The 20,529-nt window shown below is 50.8% G+C and overlaps 1 protein-coding gene across 3 annotated transcripts; it reads right to left on the bottom strand.

The window, feature by feature from the left end:
* Nucleotides 1-1,707: 1,707 nt before the first annotated feature.
* AKAP1 (A-kinase anchoring protein 1) lies at nt 1,708-19,954 on the bottom strand. Of its 3 annotated transcripts, XM_085557183.1 has the most exons (12): nt 19,851-19,954; nt 13,702-14,091; nt 8,971-10,582; nt 7,563-7,696; nt 6,924-7,050; nt 6,549-6,673; nt 6,290-6,467; nt 5,446-5,596; nt 4,737-4,804; nt 3,758-3,831; nt 3,430-3,495; nt 1,708-3,291 (listed from the first exon to the last, which is right to left on the bottom strand). In XM_085557183.1, the coding sequence occupies exons 3-12, from the start codon at nt 10,556-10,558 to the stop codon at nt 3,232-3,234; spliced, it is 2,571 nt and encodes an 856-aa protein (XP_085413309.1). In that variant the 5' UTR covers nt 10,559-10,582; nt 13,702-14,091; nt 19,851-19,954; the 3' UTR covers nt 1,708-3,231. The 3 variants fall into 3 exon arrangements, with proteins under 3 accessions (XP_085413309.1, XP_021388700.3, XP_021388703.3); XM_021533025.3 differs by lacking the exon at nt 13,702-14,091; XM_021533028.4 differs by lacking the exons at nt 13,702-14,091; nt 19,851-19,954 and adding an exon at nt 19,394-19,513.
* Between the last annotated feature and the right edge of the window lie 575 nt (nt 19,955-20,529).

Here is a 20,529-nt window from a genome sequence, read left to right as displayed (position 1 = left end):
GTTGTGGGACATACTGCCAGGGGGAGCCGTGAAGGTGAGGAAGACAAACGGCCTCAAATGCCCTTGCAGCAGCTCAGAGGGGAGCTCCTCTGTGAAGCACCAGGCTCAGCAGCGCGAGGAGCTGGACCCGGGGGTGTCAGGGCAAAACTGCTCTGACATTTCCTCTGGCAAAGAGCCCCAGCTCTGCTCCAGCTGCCATCCTCACCCCTGTTGCCCAATGCACCCATATTTTTTCCTCTATCGTTGCTTTTTTTTTTTTTTTTTAACAGGGCAGGGAAGGAAGGGGGGAGCAAGCAGAGGTGACTGAAGCCAAAACACAGCCCCTGAGGCAATGAACTAAAGGCAAACACATGTTTTCTAGTTCTTGCTCAGCAGCCTCCTACCTGCTGGCTTCCCAGGGACAGCCCTGAGGATCTTTGTGATGTAGTAGAATGGAAGAGATAATACAGCTTACACCTCATTTTCCTTTCTTTTTAGGGAAAAATCTGCCAGTGAAGCACCAGGGATGTGCTGAGCCAGGCTCCAGGCTGCACCTGTGGCTGTGGGAGGGGAGGATCAGACAGGGGCTCCAGAAACTCTCCCATCTGCTCCAGAAACTGCCCTCCTCCCTCCCTGAGGAGCCTTGGAACCAGTGTGCCAAAGGGAAAGCAGCTCCAGGCTCTGCCAAAGGAGCAGCCCTGGCACTGCAGAGGCTCTGGCAGGAAGGTGCTGCTTGCCCAGGGATGGGCCCTGATGCTCCACCCCGAGCAGGAGCACAAGGGCCAGCAGCCACCAGAAGGAGGCCTCCTAGGAAGCACCTCTGATCCATGGAAAGAGCCTGGAAAGGGGATCTGGGCATGCTTGGCAGGGAGTGCTGGAGTGTGCTGTGCAGCCCGTGGAAGCTCTCCAGGAGGTTATAAATGAGGCATCTCCCGAGACCTCATTCATTTCACCCGTAATAAAATTACCACTTTCCAAAGGGAAAAGCCCCTTTGAAGGGCTTCAGTCAAAGCACCCTGTGGGACAGCTCAGCTCTGTGGGCCTGTGCTCAGCCTCAGGCCTGAGCCAAGGATTACGGAGCTGCTCGGGGGCCACTGATGGATTTAGGAACAGCACAACCCACTCCAAAGCCAGCACAGCCTCGGCCCCGAGGTCTGACAGGGCACAAAGCACCACTGCCACAACCTCCCCTCAGCCTTTTTTGACCTGTGCCTTTTCCAAGCAGTCCATATTCAACTACACCCCCTTCCCCAGCTCAGCAAATCCACTCACTTTCATCCCTAATACAAAACAAAACCCAAACCTAAAATAGCCCCCCACATTTATGTTCCTGTATAGCTGGGAGTTGTGATTCTAAAGAAGAAAGAGCTGCATATCTGTTACCTGCCAACACCTCCTTATTGCAGCTCCTCTCCCCCTGCAATGTTCTATTTTACTGCTGTTTAAAAACCAGGCAGCTCTCAACACAAATAGGAGCAGGATGTTCTTCCACGGTGCAGAGCCAGAGGAAAACACAGAGCTGACGCTGGCAGAGCTCCCCACATGTTGTAGATTCCTGACTCTGACACCTCTCAAAGAAGGGAAAACACCAACATTCAGACAAGTCAAACTTTGCCATGAGAAAGAAGCAGTGACACATCCAGCCCATGGGTGCAGAGCAAGGAGCCCAGGGCTGCTCTGATGGAGGCAGGAAAGGAAGGCTCTTAAGTCATCACAGTTTCACTAAGATGGCTTAAAATTTGAGCTTTAATTGAAACGGAAAGAAACATTCCAAAAGGATATATTTTTTATATATCTGAATTACCCAATTTAGTTTTCCTTGGATGTTGCTGCAAACATGAACATTAAATCAAAGCATCGACTAGGAGAGAACTCCAAGAAAGGATATAACCATTCCCTAGCAGAGGGGATTGGGCTAAAGGCTGGTGCAGGCCATTGCCAAATGTGTGATGCCCTGGTGTGTCAGCTCACAGGATGTGAGCACAACCTTGAATCACCTGAAGCAGCTTCTGAGGACTGACTACATCAACAGTTTCTGGCAAGTGTCTTCTCTGCCAGCAATAAATCCCAGCTCAATCCATATCTAAAATGATACACATTATAGGGCGTGTCTTTAAGAGCATAAAGTCAGCTTAAATTACTTGAGCAAAATTTTAAATACGTAATAGAAATCTAAAAAGGAGCAGCAAAAAAAAAAAAATTGAGAGAGAACACCACTGCAAGAGTAATGCCAAATTGTTACTTTTTTTTTTTTTAACAGATCTGTACAGCAACATAGCAAAGGATGCAGCGATCACAATTTCAACCAGACAGCAACCTAAGGGGACACTAATCCTCATACAGCAGAGCTGAAACACTCCCAACATTCAGATGCTCCAAATAATTTGGCTACCCTAATGCACTCCATACCAGTTCTACCTATATAGGACATTTTGGTGTGAAAAAGTTTCTGTAAAGTTCCCTTTGTTTCCAGTGTTTTTCTTGTACAAAATATTACAATGATTTTTTTAATATATATTTACAGACTTGCACGGCTAGAAAAATATAAACTACAATTGGGCTTGGCAAGCAGTTTCTTTTCTTTAAATACATGACATTTCAGAGCAAAAATTGTAGTGGTAACATCCTGCACTCCAAGCCCCTGCAGGGAGAGCAGATCAAGCCTAAAATCCATGATTGCAGTGAGACACAGGAACGCAACTCCTCCACCTCCTGGTGCAAGGAAGACACAAGATGGATGCTGTTTGTGCAGCTTACTGGCACAATACAGAAAAATCCATAACTGAACATTAAATTCCTTAATAACATTCATTAATTTCATAAGAAGGGCATGTTAAAAAGAGGACAACCGATGTAACTTTTGGGAAAAGCAGACACTGAGTTCGTGGGGCACGACACAGCCGGAACCAAAGCACAGCCACCGTTTTGGGGGCCTTTGCCTCCAGCCACCCCCCAAGGCTTTTAGATTTTTCCATTTAAATTTTGAGTAGAGGCCAGGGACGACTTTTTGCTTTAAAGCTACAGTATCTGTCATTATGGCTTTGAACACCCCTTCCAGGAGATGAGGTATCTGTTCTAGTGAAATGGTAACAGTTGAGAAAAACGTGTTTCAATGGACCACAAAACTCCACAGGCAGGTGTGAACAGGTCTCCTCAGGGGAAGTTGCCAAACCGAATTGTAACAGTGCAAAACAAGATTTTGTCTTTTGTTTTTTCTCTGCAGAAAGAGTAGTCAAGGCATCTAGGACATTGCTAGTAGTCGAGCCACCGAGCAAACCCTCTTTCCACCAGAGTCCTGTTTATTGACACCACCTAAAGGGAGGGGGAAAAAAACCCAAAGAGTAGATAAGTGAACAAGCCACAACAACAAACACGGGCTCTACAAGTTCCTAATCAACAATAAAAGCTTTATGATTAAGGAGTTTTCAGCATATATATCAATATACCCACCTCATCTCCCATCAAATTCCACAGCTGTATCAGTGGCAGCCCTGTGACACTGTCATAACTTGAGACCTGAAAACACAGAAAAATGTGAGTGTGCAGCAGAATTCTGGTCCCAATTCACTTACAGGGACAGCTACAGCCACTACCAGAAGCACTTCAGAAACAAGAGGGAATACTCTTCTCTTCCCAGTCCCAAGCAGGGCTGATGGAAGCTCCCAGGCCCCAGCATTTCCCAGGCCCCAGGCTCTGGCTTTGGGTTTTATATAACACAGAGTGCAGGGCAGAGGACACCAGCAGTGCCACCAGCAACAAGACTTCTCCAGACACGTACCTGTGCCACGAGGACAGCACCTCTGGTCATCTCGCTGACAGTGGCGTCGGCTTCCGGGGAGAAGTGATCCTCATCTGTGGGAAGAGGAGAGCAAACAAATGAGCTCTTTTCACAGACTTTACAGGCCAGAAAGGACTATTGAGCTAATATTCTCTGTCCTCCTACAGACACTAGGCCAGAGATCCCTCACAGCTGGCTGATCCCATCCCTGGAGCTGTTGGTGCTGCAGGGAAAGGATGAAGAGCTTCCTACAGCCCTCAGCCATAATCATGTGAACACAAGTAGCTGATGAATCAGGAGGCTTTAAAGACAGCAAAGTACATTTCTGCAACACCTGTGAGCTGCCATTGCTGCTTTGATCCTCAATAAACTAAGCTCAGGTCCCTCAGGGCTTTGCTGACCCTGCACAGAGGGCACTCCTGGCACAGGGAACCCAAAGTGTCTGTACCACAGGTGCCCAGCAACTGAGCAGAGCCAAGGACAAAAAAAAAAAAGGCAAACCAAAGCATTTCTAGGCAGTGACTGACATTCTCCCAGTGCTCGCAGGCTTGGAGTTTGAACACAGAACTTTACAAATCAGCCATTTCAGGAGGGAAGTGTCAGGTATTTGTGTGCAGATTAAAAACTGAGTTTGCATTTACAGCAGCTCTATGACAGAAGAATTAGAGCAGTTACAGCTACTGCACCTACACCCTGCCAGTCCTGCCAACTTGCTGCTTAGGACAGTAATTCATTGTCTCCTCCAAGCAGGAAAGAGTCTGGACATTTATCATCTTTCCCCTGGATTCTGACAGGTTATGCCATGCTAGCACATTTAGAAGAATACAATACAGTTTTTCCAATCCTTCCTCTTGTCACATCAGAGGCTGCACTGGCAATAGGAGGTAGAAGGTTCAGACAGAATCATGGCTTGGACACATCTGGCATCCATGGAAACCTGCAGGAGATGGGCCAACAGTACATCAAGAGCTCCATTTACCTGGAAGTGGCACCACATTGTCAAGTAAAACTTCTGCTGCTTGGAAAGGTAGTGTTAAAAAATCAGACCTTAAAGAAAAGAGGATCAGAGTGAGAACAGGGCTTTAAATTACTCCTATATTCTTCAATGTGACATTGATTAATCAAATTGCTCTTACAGGAATTCAGTTTTAAATTAATGACAGTCAAAAAAAAAAAAAAATCAGACAATTCTCTCAGCAATCTAAGAGCAGCAATAAATTGTCTGATTAACATGCCAAGCTGGATCAGGCTCTAAGCAAAACCCACCTCCATCAGGGAGGCTGTGCTGCCTGTCTCCCAGCTCTGGGGCACAATCCAATATTTAATGGGCTTGTAAGAAATCCCTGATCCAACACAGCTGTCCCAGAGAGTGGAGCTGGAGCATTGAGAATCAGGAGCTTACTGCTGGCTCATCAATCAATTACACTTTGAGGCCTCCTGAAGGCATCCTCTTCCTCAGCTTCCACACTGAAATGGTAGAAGCTGCCATTTCCTCTCCCCCCTACTTCAAAAAAGCCTTGCAGGATCTTGCTGTGCTCCCCAAAGCCCACACTCACTACTGAGCTGAACCCTTCCACCATTTCCCACTTCAGCTGTGGAAAAACCTTTAAGAATTCAAACTGTACAGACTCCTCTGATTAGGATTTGAGCCAGACATGGCCTCAGGCCAAGGGAGAGGACCCACGGACCTGATTTGCCTGAGTGTGTCAACCTTCACTTTATCATATCCTCCATAGTCCACATATTTGAGCTCCACTTCATCGGTCTCCTCAAAGTAGCTGATGACTTGAGCCCGGAGCCATGCCCCATCCAGGCCTGGAGCTGCACAGATAATACCAACTGCAAAACACCAGAGTGCAGAGAAGAAAAGCTCAGGATAAGTGGATTTCCTAAAATCAGCAGTTCAGGCATAAGCAGTGCTGCTCATTTATCTATGGAGAACAAACTGCATTTCTCAGGCTGCTTCCATCTTCCTCCAACATCCCTCAGAGCCCCGCACACCAGGCCTGCAGCTGAGACACAGGACTGGTGGTTTTACTCTCAGCTCTGTCTGCCAGAACCAAGCTGCCCTGCCCAGGTATCCAGTTCCCTTCCAGCCTTTGGGCAGTAACAGCAAGGTCTGTCTCCACATAGGAATACACAACCCCTTTCCATGTGATGTACCCTTCACACCAGGTGCAGACATGGTGACAGACAGACACAGTGACACTATGGAGGTGTGGGAGCAGCTCTACACTTTGCCAGCAGAAATACCCCAGATGCCAGGTTGAATGGAAATAAGCTGAGACAGGTTTGATCTCACTCTGAATTTCAACATGCAGCTACGTGGCTCGGGAGGTACTCCAGGGATGAGCAGGGTAAGGGAGAGCAGAGCAACATCTGTACTCTGGCAGCAGCTTGAAGATGAGATGACACGTGAGCTATCACATCCTCATCCACTGGGAACTTCCCACGCCTGACTCAGGGACAGCAGGCTTGCACAGGAGCCCAGAACTTTCTCAAGAAAACAACCTGTAAGCATCCATGACTTGCCTTCTACCGGAGTGGGTAGGGTTGGAATGTCAGGCTGAGAGTAGCAGGCGAACATCTGCTGGTTGAGGCTGCACAGCACGTGGAACGTGGGGTGCGTGTGCTGCTGCAGGAACATGTGCCCTGCATCCACCTGGTGTGCCACCACCACCTCCACAGTGACTCCATCGGGGAGGAACAGCTGCCACGGGGAGGAAAAACTGTCATGAGTGCTGCTGGCAATGAGAGCTCTAGCCCCAGCACAGCCAGAGCCAGGACTCACCCAGGCGGACACGAGCAGGGAGTGAAGCGGCATCGGCGGAGGGAGGGAGTAGATGTTGGTGAGACACAGCTCTTTGAACTTCTTGCCAATCAGGCTCAGGACTTTCTCTACTTGATGTGAGGTCCCTGGAAGACAAAAATCCCATGGGAATTCTCTAGCATGGGCATGCTGAGGAGACCTCCAGTCCTGTCACTTGAAATACAACTGCCAGGATCCTCCTGCACTACCTCAACAGTGTAAGTTTAACAGGTTGCCCAGAGGAGTTTTGAAAAGCACTGGACTCAGAAGCCACCAAATCAATTTAAATTCCTTGTTCATCTAATTAAGTCCCCCAGGATACACATTAGGCCATAAATAGAGACACACTCCACTCACCTTCGATGTGACAGACCTGGGAGTCACGGAGATAAGGTAGTGTTGAGACATAAATTTTGGCACCGGACGCTTGTCTCAGGTAGCTCATAAACCTCCCCTGTTTGCCAATCAAGCGGCCAACTAATTCCTTGAGGAAAGGGACAAGAAAGCAACAGTCAGAGAAACTCAGATCAAACATCTCTGTTCTCTCTGGCTTACACCACCCACATTCTCAGTTCCTCTGTCACAGGCAGGAAAAATACAAGGCAGTGCTGGACCAGTGCAGAGTTCAGTGGGTCTGGGATGAGTTCAGACCAGTAAGCACAGCTCACTTTGATATTCTCCTGCTCTTAATACCTGCGTACCCTAAAAGCCTCCTGGATGCTTTCAAAGCATTGGACTTCCAGGCTGGATGGAAGATAATGGGGAATAACAAGTTCAACAAGCCCCATTGCCCTGGGTGTAGCCCTGGAGTGCTGTTTGCTTACAGTTGTGCACTGGCTCTCACTCCTGAGAGTCCTAACAGGAGCAGAACACTCCAGTCATCCTGGACTGGCTGCTGATCTCCCTGGGATGGCACAGAGCCAGCAGCAGACAGGGAGGACCAGGAGGTGGCTGTGTAGGGCAGGGCAGGATGGTGAGCAGGCCAGCAGCAGTTACCTTTGGGACCTCAATTTCCCAGATAACGAAGTCTGGCTTGCTGGATCCTCCTTCCAGCTTCGCGTTCTGGCGAGCCACTGTCTTCCTCATGGCACTGCCACTGTCCACAAAATCCACACTATTTACATCTGAACCTACAAGACAGGCACAAGCATTCAGACAGCCCCCAAGACCCACACTTAGGCTCCCACCCTAAAGGGAAGGGCTGCAGAGTGACCCCAGTGCTAGATGTGCTCACTATGAGGCATGGTAGGGGGCTTCCTTTTGCCCAAATTTTCCCTATATTTGAAGAAAAAAGGTGCAAGAGCTGAAATGTATTTTGCTCCCAAACCATCAGCCGATACCAGAAACATTTCTACCTGGGAAAGGGACAAACTCCAACAGCTTCCTCCTGACCAGATCTCAGATACAGCCAGTGTTACACAAGCTTGGTCCTTCCTCCCCATTAACAAGCAGAAGCATGAAGATCCTCACTTGCTTGCAAGTATTCAGACCATCCAGTGAGACCAAAGAGAAAAATGAACCCAAGAGCTGCTTCACATTTGCCACATCTTAATAGGTAGCACAGCACAGAGGCTGAGAAAGGCCAAGGGTGCAGCTGTTGGCATTGGCTTTGTAGGCTAAGGGAAGATTTAAGACTCACAGCCTGGACATGAAGGTCAGCTGGGTGACCTGTTGTCCAACACTGCCACCTTATCAGCTTTACCTGCTGTATTCCCCTCTCCCCACCTCAGTGTCTCAGTGCTACCAGGCTCCACAACACACTCCTGAACCTTGTCACACCAGCACTCACAACAAGGCAAAACCTCCTCCTCCTGGCGTTACTCTCACTAGTGAAAACATTCTGTGGGCTCAATCCTTCATTGCTGGCAAACTCAACCCCCATGTCTTGCAACAAGCAGTATTCCAACTGCTTTGTAGCAATTATAAGAGACATCCCCTGTCATTAAGGGCTGTTGGCACCACAGGATCCTACAAAGGATTTTAACATCCATCCCCAAGGTCACACAGGCTAATGTTTGCTCAGACAGCTTTGCATGTATTGTGCCAGGCACACATCATCCAGCATCTACAAGGGAAAAGCAGCACAGACAGATGGGGGAACTCCATTAATATTGCTCCCTGTTGGGATTTCTTGGCATGCACCTGCCCCTCCAAACAAAAAGGCTTCAGGGTAATTGCTCTGCAACCAGCTGATTTTATCCCAATTCATCAGAGCTCTGCTCTGGCTCCTCCAGCAGCACCTCAGAACCGGTCTCACCTTCCTGCCAGCAGCAGCCCATAAACCCCACCCAGGGGGTCCTAGAGGTCACCAGAATCCACTGGTATGAGGTCTCACACCTGCAAGGTACTCCCCAGCAGTGCTTGTTCACTTCGTTTTTTGCAGGAGGATTATCCAGTCCCTTACCTTCCGAGTGATCTCCATCCGTCCCTGGAGCACTGCTACACTCCTGACTCAGGTCTGGCCCATCCTCTTTCAGGATCCCATTGCTGTAGGGCACTGTGCTGCCCTCGGGCAGCCCCGGAGCACAGGGGGTCTCCCTTGGTACCAAGCTCTGCTCAGCAGACGTGTCTGGGGCTGAGGATGTGCTCAGTGAGTCCGAGTGCTGGTCTGATGTGACAGACAGCACTGTGCTCTGCAGGGGCTCCTCTGCACTCGTCCCACCTCCGGGTGTGTGCGTGCCATACCCAGAGTCCTCCATGGACAAAGGTGACTTTTCCAGAGAGTTTTCCACACGAGTCCGACCAACTCCTTGGGACTCCCTGCACACCCAGCTCTTCGCCTGACAGTCCTCTGTGTTCCCCTGAACAGGGCTGGCCCAACAGCCGTGTGATGAACAATCTGTCACACCCTGACTGTGCTCCTCTGCACCGCTCCCTGCAGCCAGGCTCTCATCAGCTGCTGTGGCTCCCTCCACAGGCACCTGAGCAGAGGCAGCAACACTCTCCATCCCCAGAGGAGCCTCAGCTCGGCTGGCAGGGGCCTGGCAGAGCCAAGGGGATGCATCGCCCGCAGAACCCGACAGCACTTCCTCAGTTGCTGCCAAAATGACCTTGGAAATTATCTGTATTGCTACTTGCTCCATTTTCTCAACTTCCTTGTCCAAACTCACTCCTCCAATCTTCTCTCTTTCCAACTCATCTCCTTTTGGCTGTGTGTCCTTCTGACACATGGGTATAGTACCAGTGATTGACTCGGACATCTCTTCTTCCCTGGACTGCTTTGGACAGGTAGACTCCAAACTCCCTGGTAACACACTCACTGCAGAATCCTCGTGACCTGATACAACTTCAGCTTCATTGAGAAAGGCTTGTGGGGCACTGGCTTCTTTCTCCAATCCCAAGCAACAGGCTGTCACAGAGCCAGTATCTGACTGCACAATTCCTGGCATCTGCTTTTCCTTAGGGGGCTTACAGGAAGACTCATCCGACTGCTCTGTGTTGCTGATGTCCTCCGTGACTCCCAAAGACTCCGGTGTCAGGGATGGCTGCTGGCCTTGGTTTGCCCCCGAGCCTTGCCCCAGCGCGTGGCTCAGCACCACGTTCTGGTCATACTCTGCGCTCCCAGAGAGCAGAGGGAGCGAGGCAGGAGCAGGGCTATCGCTTCCCTCTCGAGATCCCACCGATTCCAGCTTTTCACTGTCGTCCTCACAGGGGCTGGGCCCAGCTGTCGTGGCTGACAGGTCTGAGGGCTCCCAGGAGAGATCTGGCCTCTCTTGAGCTGGGTGCAGGAGAGAGGGCGTCGTCAGGGGGGCTGGCTTCTCCAGGAACTCCTCTTCCGACAAAAGAGGCAGTCTTTGAGGGGCACATGCTTCTGGGTTGGGACATGAATCACTCTCTGATACTTCCTCCTGCTTCTCCCCTTCAATGGCTATTGCTTGTTTGTTGCAATAGCCCGAGTGCTTTTTTCTCCAGGAATAGATCCACCAGCAGCCAAGAAGCGCCAGCACTCCGGGAATGGCGTACGGGATGAAACTGTGGAAGCGTAAAGCCATCTTACAGAGCTTCAGCGGTTACACCTAGGAGAAACAGAAATCACATTAAAATAGTCCCAGGGAAGATGACAGGAAGGCTGAGGTCCCCTAAGTGCCTTGAGGTATTGCTATTAGCATGGTCAGGCTTGTTTTCCAGCTGCTCTAGAAATTCAAATCTCTGCTCTACCAGCATGCCACAGAACAAGATCCTTACCCAAGACTAGGGATATCTGGACATGTCTCATCATTATAATCAATTATTCCACCCTTCCTCACCTCTGCACTTAATTTCCCCTTGCTTCCTCTGCCTCACACCCTTGCAGGTCAGTCCTGCCCCCAGAAGAGCCTCCAGCACGGGCTGGGCTCACAGCCCAGCTGGACCACAGCATTCCATGGCACAGGCTTGGCACACGGCAGGGCTCCCCAGCTCTCCCTGAGAAAGGCAGCACCCCATTCCCAAAGGCTCCGGACTCTGACAACACACACTTCTATAAAGCCTTAGGAATGCAGCTCCAAAGTTTATTCTACATCCAAATTCACTACACTGACAGCTGCCACTCCCCTGACTTAAAAGCTGACAGCTCTCCCTCTTCCTCTGCAAGGCCTCTGACCTCTTCCCCACCTAGACACCCAAGTGTGCTTCTTCACTAGCAAGCCTCAGCTGAGTCACACAAGGTGGGGCTGCCATGCCTTCCCTTTTCCTTAAGGAATGTCTGCAACTGGAATGCAAAGCTTAACTGTTACCACATCCCAAACAGCCTTGCTGCAGAGCACTTACAGTTTATATTTTCACTGCACAGGAATTAAAGCAAAACACCACGTGTTTGAGGGTGCTTACACAGACAGGCTTTAATCCAAACAGCCCTCAAGACTCTTGCCAGTAAGGAACAAAAATAAAGATTGTTTTCAGGAGATAGCAAAGTCTTAGCAATGGGAGCCACCCACTGGAAAAGAACATTATCTGGTTCCTCTTTAGAAGCATAATATTTCTATGACAAGAGAGGACAACCAAGGCAGTTTGCCCCAGTGTGTCTCAACCAAAAAAATCCCTTCTGTTATCAGGACTAACATCCTAACTACAGCTCCCAGTGCAATACTCCTTCAGGCCACAATCTCCACAAGGAGCTGATGACATTCTAGACAAAACCATCCCTCCCTCGGGCTCAAATTTATTGTCAGAGCCTCAGATAATTTCATATTCACCCCAGATTTCTCACCTCCTCCAGCCACACGCTCCATTCCACAGGAGCATCCACACAACTTCACCCACACTAGCTCAGACTCTGCCTTGCTTCCTGCAGGGCCCAGACACTGAGGCACACAAAAGAATGAAAGAATGGTAAAGGCAGAAACTAGAAAATTCCTTGTTCATCCCAAATTAAAGGTCAGCTGCAGACACGATTTAAGTTCACCAATATTCCCAGTACACCACAAATGAGGCATTCATGTTGTTCTACACGGAGACTTGTGTGTTCATCAGACATTTGTATCTGATTAAATAAACTAAGTAACTAAGAAGTAACTAAGTCCCAGTTACCCCCAGCCGGCTGTGCGCAGTCAGGGAGCAGGGCTCACTGTTGAGGGTCAATTCTCTCTTAATGGCAACATCTGGGATCTTAGAATTAAAAAACCAACAAACCTATGCAATACTGTAGCAGTTCTGTGTTTGAAGCTGGCAAATGGAAAGGGAGAAGCCTGTACATTCCCAAGACAAAAGGTTCCCCTTTATGCTGCCCAGAACAATGGCACATTGTGAGCTGTGAGTGCTCATCTGCTGCGTGCCCAAGTTGTTGTAATTAATGCAGAACTACCCTACAACTGTCTCTCAGGCATACTACAAACCCAAATTAAAGTAGCTCACATAAGTCCATTCCCAGCAAGCATTCCCAATTATACAGACAGCCCTATTATTATCTGACTCCCTACTAAGTTGCACCAACTGTCCAAACCATAGTCCCACACAGCTCTGCAGCACAGGGAGACAGTCACAGGACGCCTCAGAGGGACAAGCCTGTCCTAAAATCTGGCAGACAAAGCAGTTCTGTGAGTCATTCTGAACATTATCATCACTTAGGATATAGATCTTCACTCCTCTATGGTACCTGGATGAGTGGGGACTGCTAGAGTAGCTGACAGCTCCTTGCAATGCTCATTTGATTTCATGTTTTTGATTTATTATTTAAACCAGAGCTGTATTACTACCAGGATCACGTTAAATGGGAATTCTGCATCCTCCCATCAGTTAGGGCAGGCTGAAAGGCAGTGGCTCTGCACAACATGCCAGCAGACATCCCGGAGTGCTGGGTTGGCCGGGGAACAGCTCAACACCAACAAACATCCCCTCGCGCTGACCTGGCAGGAAGGCTCTGGCACATCTTGCCACGCTGCTCACAGCCTGGCTGCGTGTGATGCCTGAGGACAGCAGATCAAACCTGCCCATCCCAAGGGCTGTGACACTTCTCATCCTCCAGGAGAGCTCCCACAGCCACTTCCCAAGCTGTCCCAGAGCAACCAAGCCATCTCCCTGCCGCCGATCTGACAGTCAGCTCAGGACTGCAGTGGCAACGGGATCATTTTAACACACTGGGGGAAGAAAGCCTGGGATTTTCCTGCCAGCAGCAGGACAGAAAATGGCAACTTGTCAAATCACATGCCCTCAAGCACTGCCAAGCAGGAGGGAGCCCAGCCCAGCAGGGCCTGCACTATCCCTCTCCAGGCAGGAGGAGCCAGCTGGGAAATGCAGCAGCTTTCCAGAGGCTTTGGACAGGAGATGAGCAGCTTGCAGGAGCCACAGCCCCCAGAAAACGCTGGATCTGCAGCACCATTCCCAAGAGGCAGGGCCCCAACAGTCCTGCACCATAAATAGTGCAGAGCTCATGCACTGTATGTGCTCACCCCAGCACCAGCCACTTCCACTTCCCTCTGGCACGTCGGGAATCCGGTCTAAATGTCACACCTATCATGGGGTTGGAGAACTGCAGCTAGGGCATGAGACTTCTCTAACCTGCTAAATAATTCCCACAACACGTCAGGATGGGATCACGGCTCCAAGGGGAGAGTAGGGGTCAGTCAGCTCTCCAAGTCTGTGGCCTGACTTGATTTATGGAAAACTGCTGGTAAAGAGCAAGGAGATGAAGACAAGAAAGAATGCACACATTACCTACCTGAGAAAAAAGCCAAGGACATTTACTCTACTCGTTTACATTAGGGTCCCAGAGCAGTTCTAAGCCACCTTGTTTCCTGGCCAGGACACAGGGCCCTCAGCACTCACAGCCTTATAAGGTCAGAAATGTTTGCAGCACGAGGTTCCCGGGAGTGCCAGACAATTCATTCTCCAGGTCCAAGAGGAGTTCAGCAAGCACTTGCTCAGAATTTCAGGGTTTTCTACACACAAGGAGGTCTGTTCTGAAGGCCAGCTGCTTCAAGTCTCCACCAAGAGAGAGGCCAGGATGACTCCCAAGTGACTGAGCCCCCATGTTCTGCAGGGACGTACCCTCAGCCGGTCCAGGCTCCTCCTCTGCCCCTGCACGTGAGAGGTTTCCAAACCCTGAAAGCTGTGGAAATCAAGGCTGGAATTAAAGCCCGTCCTAAAGGATCACAGAGCAAATTGGAAATGCAGCTTCAACAGCAAGGCCAGGATGCCTCCTGACAAACCCTGTAGTTAGTGAAGCAGCACTTGGGAAATAAATACTATCTGGGTGAAAGAGAACTGGACAGGCTGGCATGGCTCAAACTAAATGGGGCCACGTGGGCTCTTAAATTTTTCCATGCTAAAAATAACTGGTAGCACATGCTCTGCCTTATAGGAGGCATAAGAACAGGAGTTAACAAAAACCTAAGGAACTGGGGGCCCCACTGTTAAGATTAAAATAAGAAAAATTGCCGCACTGAAACAGACGTAAGGACTTACATAACCCACCCTTGGCATGAGGCATATTTTCATCGAAAGCTGAACTGGCACGTGGCACTGCATTATCTAACTGCAGCTTCTTTGTGCTTCATACAAGATGAAGGAGGCAGAACATCCACAACGGAGGGACCTCCTGCCACATCCTGCTGCAGCACGTGCTCCCAGCTGTTCTAGCTGCAGAGCACAGGGGGTTTTCTCCCATGCACGTCAGCAACAGCCCTGGACCTGAGCTTACAGGAGGGAGCTGTGAAGCCACAGCAGGCTGCCAGCCCTTGCATCACACACTCTAGATCACCAGGGTGTCACTTGGCCACCAGATTCCACCACCAGCCTGGAGTGCCCCCACCAAACCCAACACCACCCAGAGCAGGAGCTTAGGCAGCTCAGGTGACTCAGGAGCTACAAACACCCAGAGACAGGTAGGAGCCAGGCCAGCAAGATCTCAAACTGGGTGGCACTTCTTTTAAAAGAAGCCAACAGGGAAGTCTCTCTGTACTTAACTAATTAAAGGCAAGTGCTCTGCAGCAATTTCTGCTTCAAACAGTAGCACTGAAACTAGAACAGCAAGAGATACCCCTTAAGCAACACCACCTTTTCACAGCCCAGTAAACATGGGATACGAGCCCAAGAAACAGGCTCCTCTCTGAATGAAAACCACCAGTGAAGCCACTCCACAACCTTAGAATATTTAAGAACCAGCAGTCTCCTATTTGCAAAAGGATAAATTGTGACTTCAGTAAAAGGCTGAAAAAGCTGGTTGATATAGAATTAAACTACTGCTCTGGAACAAGAAACACCATTAACACCAGGCTGTCTTTTATCTCCGAGATAAAAACTGCTTTCAGTGTAATCAGCATCAGTGCTGCTCCTACAAGAGCTCAGTCCCCCCTCACAGCTGGAGCTGCCACACTGATTGTTGGTTCTGTGTGTTTTCTCCCACTCAGCAGCCCAACCCTGGCCCAGCACCGCTCCCACAGCAGCCTTTGGACCAACGCAGGACTCAGAACAGTTCCTGTTTATTTTCATACAACAAAAGCATCAGCTTGGCCATCCTGTAGGGTTTTTTAATAGATGTTTTGGAAATTACGAAAAAGTTCACAGGGACACAGACATCGACCCCCAGCAACCCTCAGCACTGATCTCATTGACTCAGGCACGGCCTTGAGTGCTCCTGCTCTGCAGGAATGAACCGTTTGTCATTAACATTAACCCTATCAGGTTATCAAGCTCTGTACTGCTCTTGATATCTTGTTACCTCCCTGCTCCAGTTGTTTCATTATTTATAGTTTCCTCACCCAAGTTAGTGTCTCCCTGTGAATCCTCTACTGCAGAGGGAGACAAGAGAGCTTTTTCTTCACTTTCTCAGAAAAGTCTTTCAGACAGTTCAGCAAGCTTCAAAAACTGCTTCTGCACCACTTTACCTGTACCCCCACAGGTTATAAAGATAACAGCTGCTTTACTGCACTATCAACACATTACAAAAGTCTGGATTTGGGAAAAGCTTTATCTTTCATTCTCTCTCTGCATTTTTACTCATGTTAGAGAACAGAACAAGTTATTTTTCAGAGTTTTGAATAAACACATCCAATAATCAGCCTTTTGTGTTTGCTTCTACATAAGGAAGGCAATGCAGCCCTTGCTATGGGTAACACAGTGTAGTGGCCGCTACATGTACAGTTTATAAGTGAAAATTTAAAAGCAGCCACCTGAGTCAGACGCCTGGCATCTCTATCAATTTCCAAAAAACAGAGACTAAACTAACGAAGGGCTTCCAATATATTCTGCACAGGAGACAAAAAACAAGCTTGAATTTTCAAGGAGACAGAATGGGGAGGTTTACAGCAAACACACTGATAGGGCTGCAGGAGCCAAGAGCAGCAAAGACCAAACAGGTCCCCAGGTATCTGGGGAGCAGCAGCAGCTCCGCTCACAGGATGTTTGCTGGGCACAGCCACGAGACCTTGACAAACAGCTTCCCAAAACAAGAGCTGGACTAGGCTTAGGAAAAGCAAAAAGCACTGGAGTCTGGTTGGAAGCCTCGTGGCCAAGGCTCAGTTTGAGGAGAAATGGCAGAAGCGCTCAGAGAGGGAGGACAGCAAACATCAGTGAGGAGGATGGCCTGTACTCACCTGTGCTGGGAGGGAACAGCAAAGGCTTCACTGGGAGCCACTCATGTGAATGAGCATGAGGACACTTGTGTGCGCCAACAAGGGCTGTGAGGAGTGGAACACACACTCCAACCTGACCAGAGAGAGTTCCCAATTCCCAGATTCATCCCCAGGCAAAGCTAAGGCCTCTGATACCAGAGGCACATGAAAATCATGAACTTTTGCCAGGAACCGCTGCTATTTATACCCAGAGTCAAAAACCAGCCACAGCACATGGCAAGTTTCTCATCCTCAGTGCCAGGTGGCAGCAGAGGTCAAAAGCAACCCCGACCAGGACTGATCTGCAGCAGTGATTTGTTTGCTTAAGTATGATTTTAAATGGTCTTTTATGAAATACTCATCTCTGCTAGTAGCAATTACAGGGCCCAAAAATCCAGTTAGCTTCCAGATGACAAAATGCAGGACCAGAATCCACATAGTGGACAATAAAAAAAATGTACAGGGAACCACCTGAAGACAACATTTGAAAAAGCAGTTTGGGACATGCAAATGTCTCCCCTTCTAGCAATCCCCATGAGAAACAAATGCAACAGCTTCAATTTCCAGGAAATATTAAACACCTGATGAATAAAATAGCTTTTTCTGAATATCTGAGCATGGCTGCCTGAAGTTGATCATCACTTCATGAAGTCTAACCAGCCATTTGCATTAAGAGCTCCACAGAAGCACTGCAGTTAGAAATCAGTATTCTAAAAAGGCTAATCATTAGATCTGAAACATGAAACAATTTTAAGTAATTAATGCTGCAATTAATGTTTTTTATTAGCTCTAGATGTTGCTAGGGGCAACTGGGATACCAGCCCCAATCCTATTACAGGCTCCCTGGACGCTAGAAATACCTTAAATCATTTTTTCACATGAGTTAAGTGCACATGAACAAGGAGAGGCACAGATAAGTGGGCTATGTTGCTTTAAAAGCATTATGCTCTTCAGATAACTGCTCCTGCAGAAGTGCACTTGCTCTCCATCCCCCTGCAGCCAGCCTGCAATGTTTTCAAAGTGAAGAGAGAGTCTCAGCCATCACAAATCAAACTGCTGCTGGCTCTGAGAGCTTTGGCTGCACTCCTGCAGCAAACTCCCTTCACTTTTAACTCCACAGGCAATCTGCACCTCTGGGAACAGACAAAATGTGGTGGATCTGAGCTGCAGGTCCTGTCACCTCATGTCCTGGGCAGTGAGGAAATTCCTCTTCCCTCATTTCAGGCGTTGTGAAGTGTCTAGGTTAAAGCCAAGGCTTCCTAGGCAGTCCATAATTTCCAGTATTAGTATCTCAAAGCATCTCCAGCATTCAAGACAGAATCTGGTTCCTAGGATGGGTTTCTAAACCAAGGCTGAATAAGGAAAGCACTCCCAAGTACAGAACAGCTACTAACACACAACAACTGAGATCCTGCAGCGCCATCCACACAGACCCTGCAGCCCCAACATATCTTTAGCTTCATGTCTGAGAGCAAACAGCCTGTTGGAGAAGACACTGCTACAACTGTGGTGAGAAACTCACCTGCGTACACCCCCATAAGAGCTTTTAAAAGTCCTTCAAGAGCTCAATGAGACACTTAAGCAGGAGCTGAAGGACAGTCAGGTGAGCAAGACTAGGACTGGAATCAATGCATGAATGGATTCCAGTGGATTCCATCCTACTTCAAGCACTGCTCAAGCTCCACAGGCTTCTCCCTCCTCACTTACTTGAGAGCTGTCATTTCCTCCAGTGCATTTGCACTGTGCAGCACATACAGGCACACCAGGGAATGGAGAATGAGATACACACAACGAGGCTGTGCTGCCCTTTTCCAGAATCTCAGGTCCATGGGCATCACTAGACAGGTACAGCAGGTCAGCAGGTGCCTGCAGTCCTTCACCCCTTACACAAGCAGCCCATTAACGAATGAGGAGGTTAAATGACCAGAACTGGGTCACAGTGATCGCAGCAGAGGAGCCAGCTCAGTTCAGCACTCCCGGAGAGCTCCGGTGCCCGGGAGCCGCGGTGCACTCCCGGAGAGCTCCGGTGCACTCCCGGAGAGCTCCGGTGCACTCCCGGAGAGCTCCGGTGCACTCCCGGAGAGCTCCGGTGCACTCCCGGAGAGCTCCGGTGCACTCCCGGAGAGCTCCGGTGCACTCCCGGAGAGCTCCGGTGCCCGGGAGCCGCGCTGCGCTCCCACACCGCACGTGCGGGAGCTCCGCTCGCTCCGGGGCTGTGCTCGGTAGATCATTCACAGCCACCAGCAAAGCTACCCCAGCGCTACACCTTCGGCAGCAACCAGCACTTCCCTGCACCTGAGACAAAGTCCACAGGGCCCGATAACGCTCGGCAGGTGCAGCACAACCCTGGAACACAGGAAGGCCCGATTTCTGCCATCCCACAGCCCCTGACTTTTCCCAACAGATGGGCTGTAGCCCAAGGCAGCTTTTGGTGCCATTTCCTGTTATTATGGATAACATCCATGAAGAGGATGCCTTTGCTGAGATGCCTGTCCATTCTGTGGTCATTGCCTCATGGAATTACTGGACTGCAGTAAAGAACTCGGCCAGGCACAGATCAAGTTGCCCATTTCTGAAGTAGGAGTAACTTAAATCTGCCTTGCTTCAATCAGGAGGAAAAGAAAAAGAGAGAGCAAACAACAATATTCTCCCAGGAAAGCAAGACCACGACATCACTTCCTCAGCAGCAATATAATTTAATTCCATTGCTCCCACCTGTACTCCATGCTGGCTTAGGAACAAAAGGAGTAACTACAGCACATCAGAAGTTTTGCAAATAACACTTTTTACGGCCATTACCATAACACAGGCAGGCTCGCCAGACCAGACAGCCCAAGGTGCTTTAATCTTCACCGCGGCTCCGCACCGCCCGGGCCATCTCCGGCCTCGCTCCAGCAGCCGCGGCCGCAGCGCTCCCGTCAGAACGGGCGAACCGACCCGGCCCGGCCGCTGCCGCCCGGGACACCGCGGGCAGGGCACCGGGCGGAGCACCGAGCGGAGCACCGAGCCGCGAGCAGGGCCCGGGGCAGCCCCGCGCCCCGACACAGGCGGCCGGCCCCAGCCCACGGCCCCGGGTCCCGGCGGGGAAGAGCGCTGACCTTGGGCGGCGCGGGAGCGCTCCCGCCACGGCCCGCGCGGCGGGACCGGGCCCGGCACGGCCGGCAGCGCCCTCCGCGCGCCCCGCGGCGCCGCCGCTGACAGCCGCGGGCCGCGCCGCTCCGCCAGCGCGCGGGCGGCGGCCCAGGGCGGTACTTACGGGAGTCCCGGCGCGGCGGCGCAGCCCGGAGCGGTGCCGGGCCCGGTCCGGAGCGGTGCCGGTGCCGCCACACGTGCCCCGGCCGGGCCGCCCGGCTCGGACATGCAGCGACAGCGCCCCGCCCCGCCCGGCCCCTCTCGCGAGAGCGCGCGGCCCCGCGAGACTGCGCGCGCGCGGCCCCGCCCCGCGCCTGAGGGAGCCGCGGCGGCGCCGGGAGCGCGCCGGGCGGGATCTATCATTCTGGGGCCGGGATCGATCGATCCGGGGTCGGGATCCATCGTTCTGGGGCCGGGATCGATCGATCCGGGGCCGGGATCCATCGTTCTGGGGCCGGGATCCATCGTTCTGGGGCCGGGATCGATCGTTCTGGGGCCAGAATCGATCGTTCTAGGGCCGGGAGCGCTCCGGGGCCGGGATCCATCGTTCTGGGGCCGGGATCGATCGATCCGGGGCCGGGATCCATCGTTCTGGGGCCAGGATCGATCGATCCGGGGCCGGGATCGATCCGGGGCCGGGATCCATCGTTCTGGGGCCGGGAGCGCTCCGGGGCCGGGATCCATCGTTCTGGGGCCGGGATCCATCGTTCTGGGGCCGGGATCGATCCGGGGCCGCGATCCATCGTTCTGGGGCCGGGATCGATCCGGGGCCGCGATCCATCGTTCTGGGGCCGGGATCCATC

The sequence above is a fragment of the Lonchura striata genome, chromosome 19, assembly GCF_050655825.1.
Source record: "Lonchura striata isolate lonStrDom1 chromosome 19, ASM5065582v1, whole genome shotgun sequence".
Lineage (NCBI taxonomy): Eukaryota > Metazoa > Chordata > Aves > Passeriformes > Estrildidae > Lonchura > Lonchura striata.
Note: the sequence above shows the minus strand (reverse complement) of the source record. Positions and strands in the feature narration are given on the sequence as shown.

Excerpts from the sequence above, each read along its gene's own strand:
- AKAP1 (XM_085557183.1), bottom strand. The coding sequence starts at position 10,558 with ATGGCTTTACGCTTCCACAGTTTCATCCCGTACGCCATTCCCGGAGTG. Across the intron at positions 6,468-6,548 it reads CCCTGCTCGTGTCCGCCTGG|CTGTTCCTCCCCGATGGAGT; the intron begins GTGAGTCCTGGC and ends TCCCCGTGGCAG. Across the intron at positions 4,805-5,445 it reads GACACACTCAGGCAAATCAG|GTCTGATTTTTTAACACTAC; the intron begins GTCCGTGGGTCC and ends CTTTTCTTTAAG.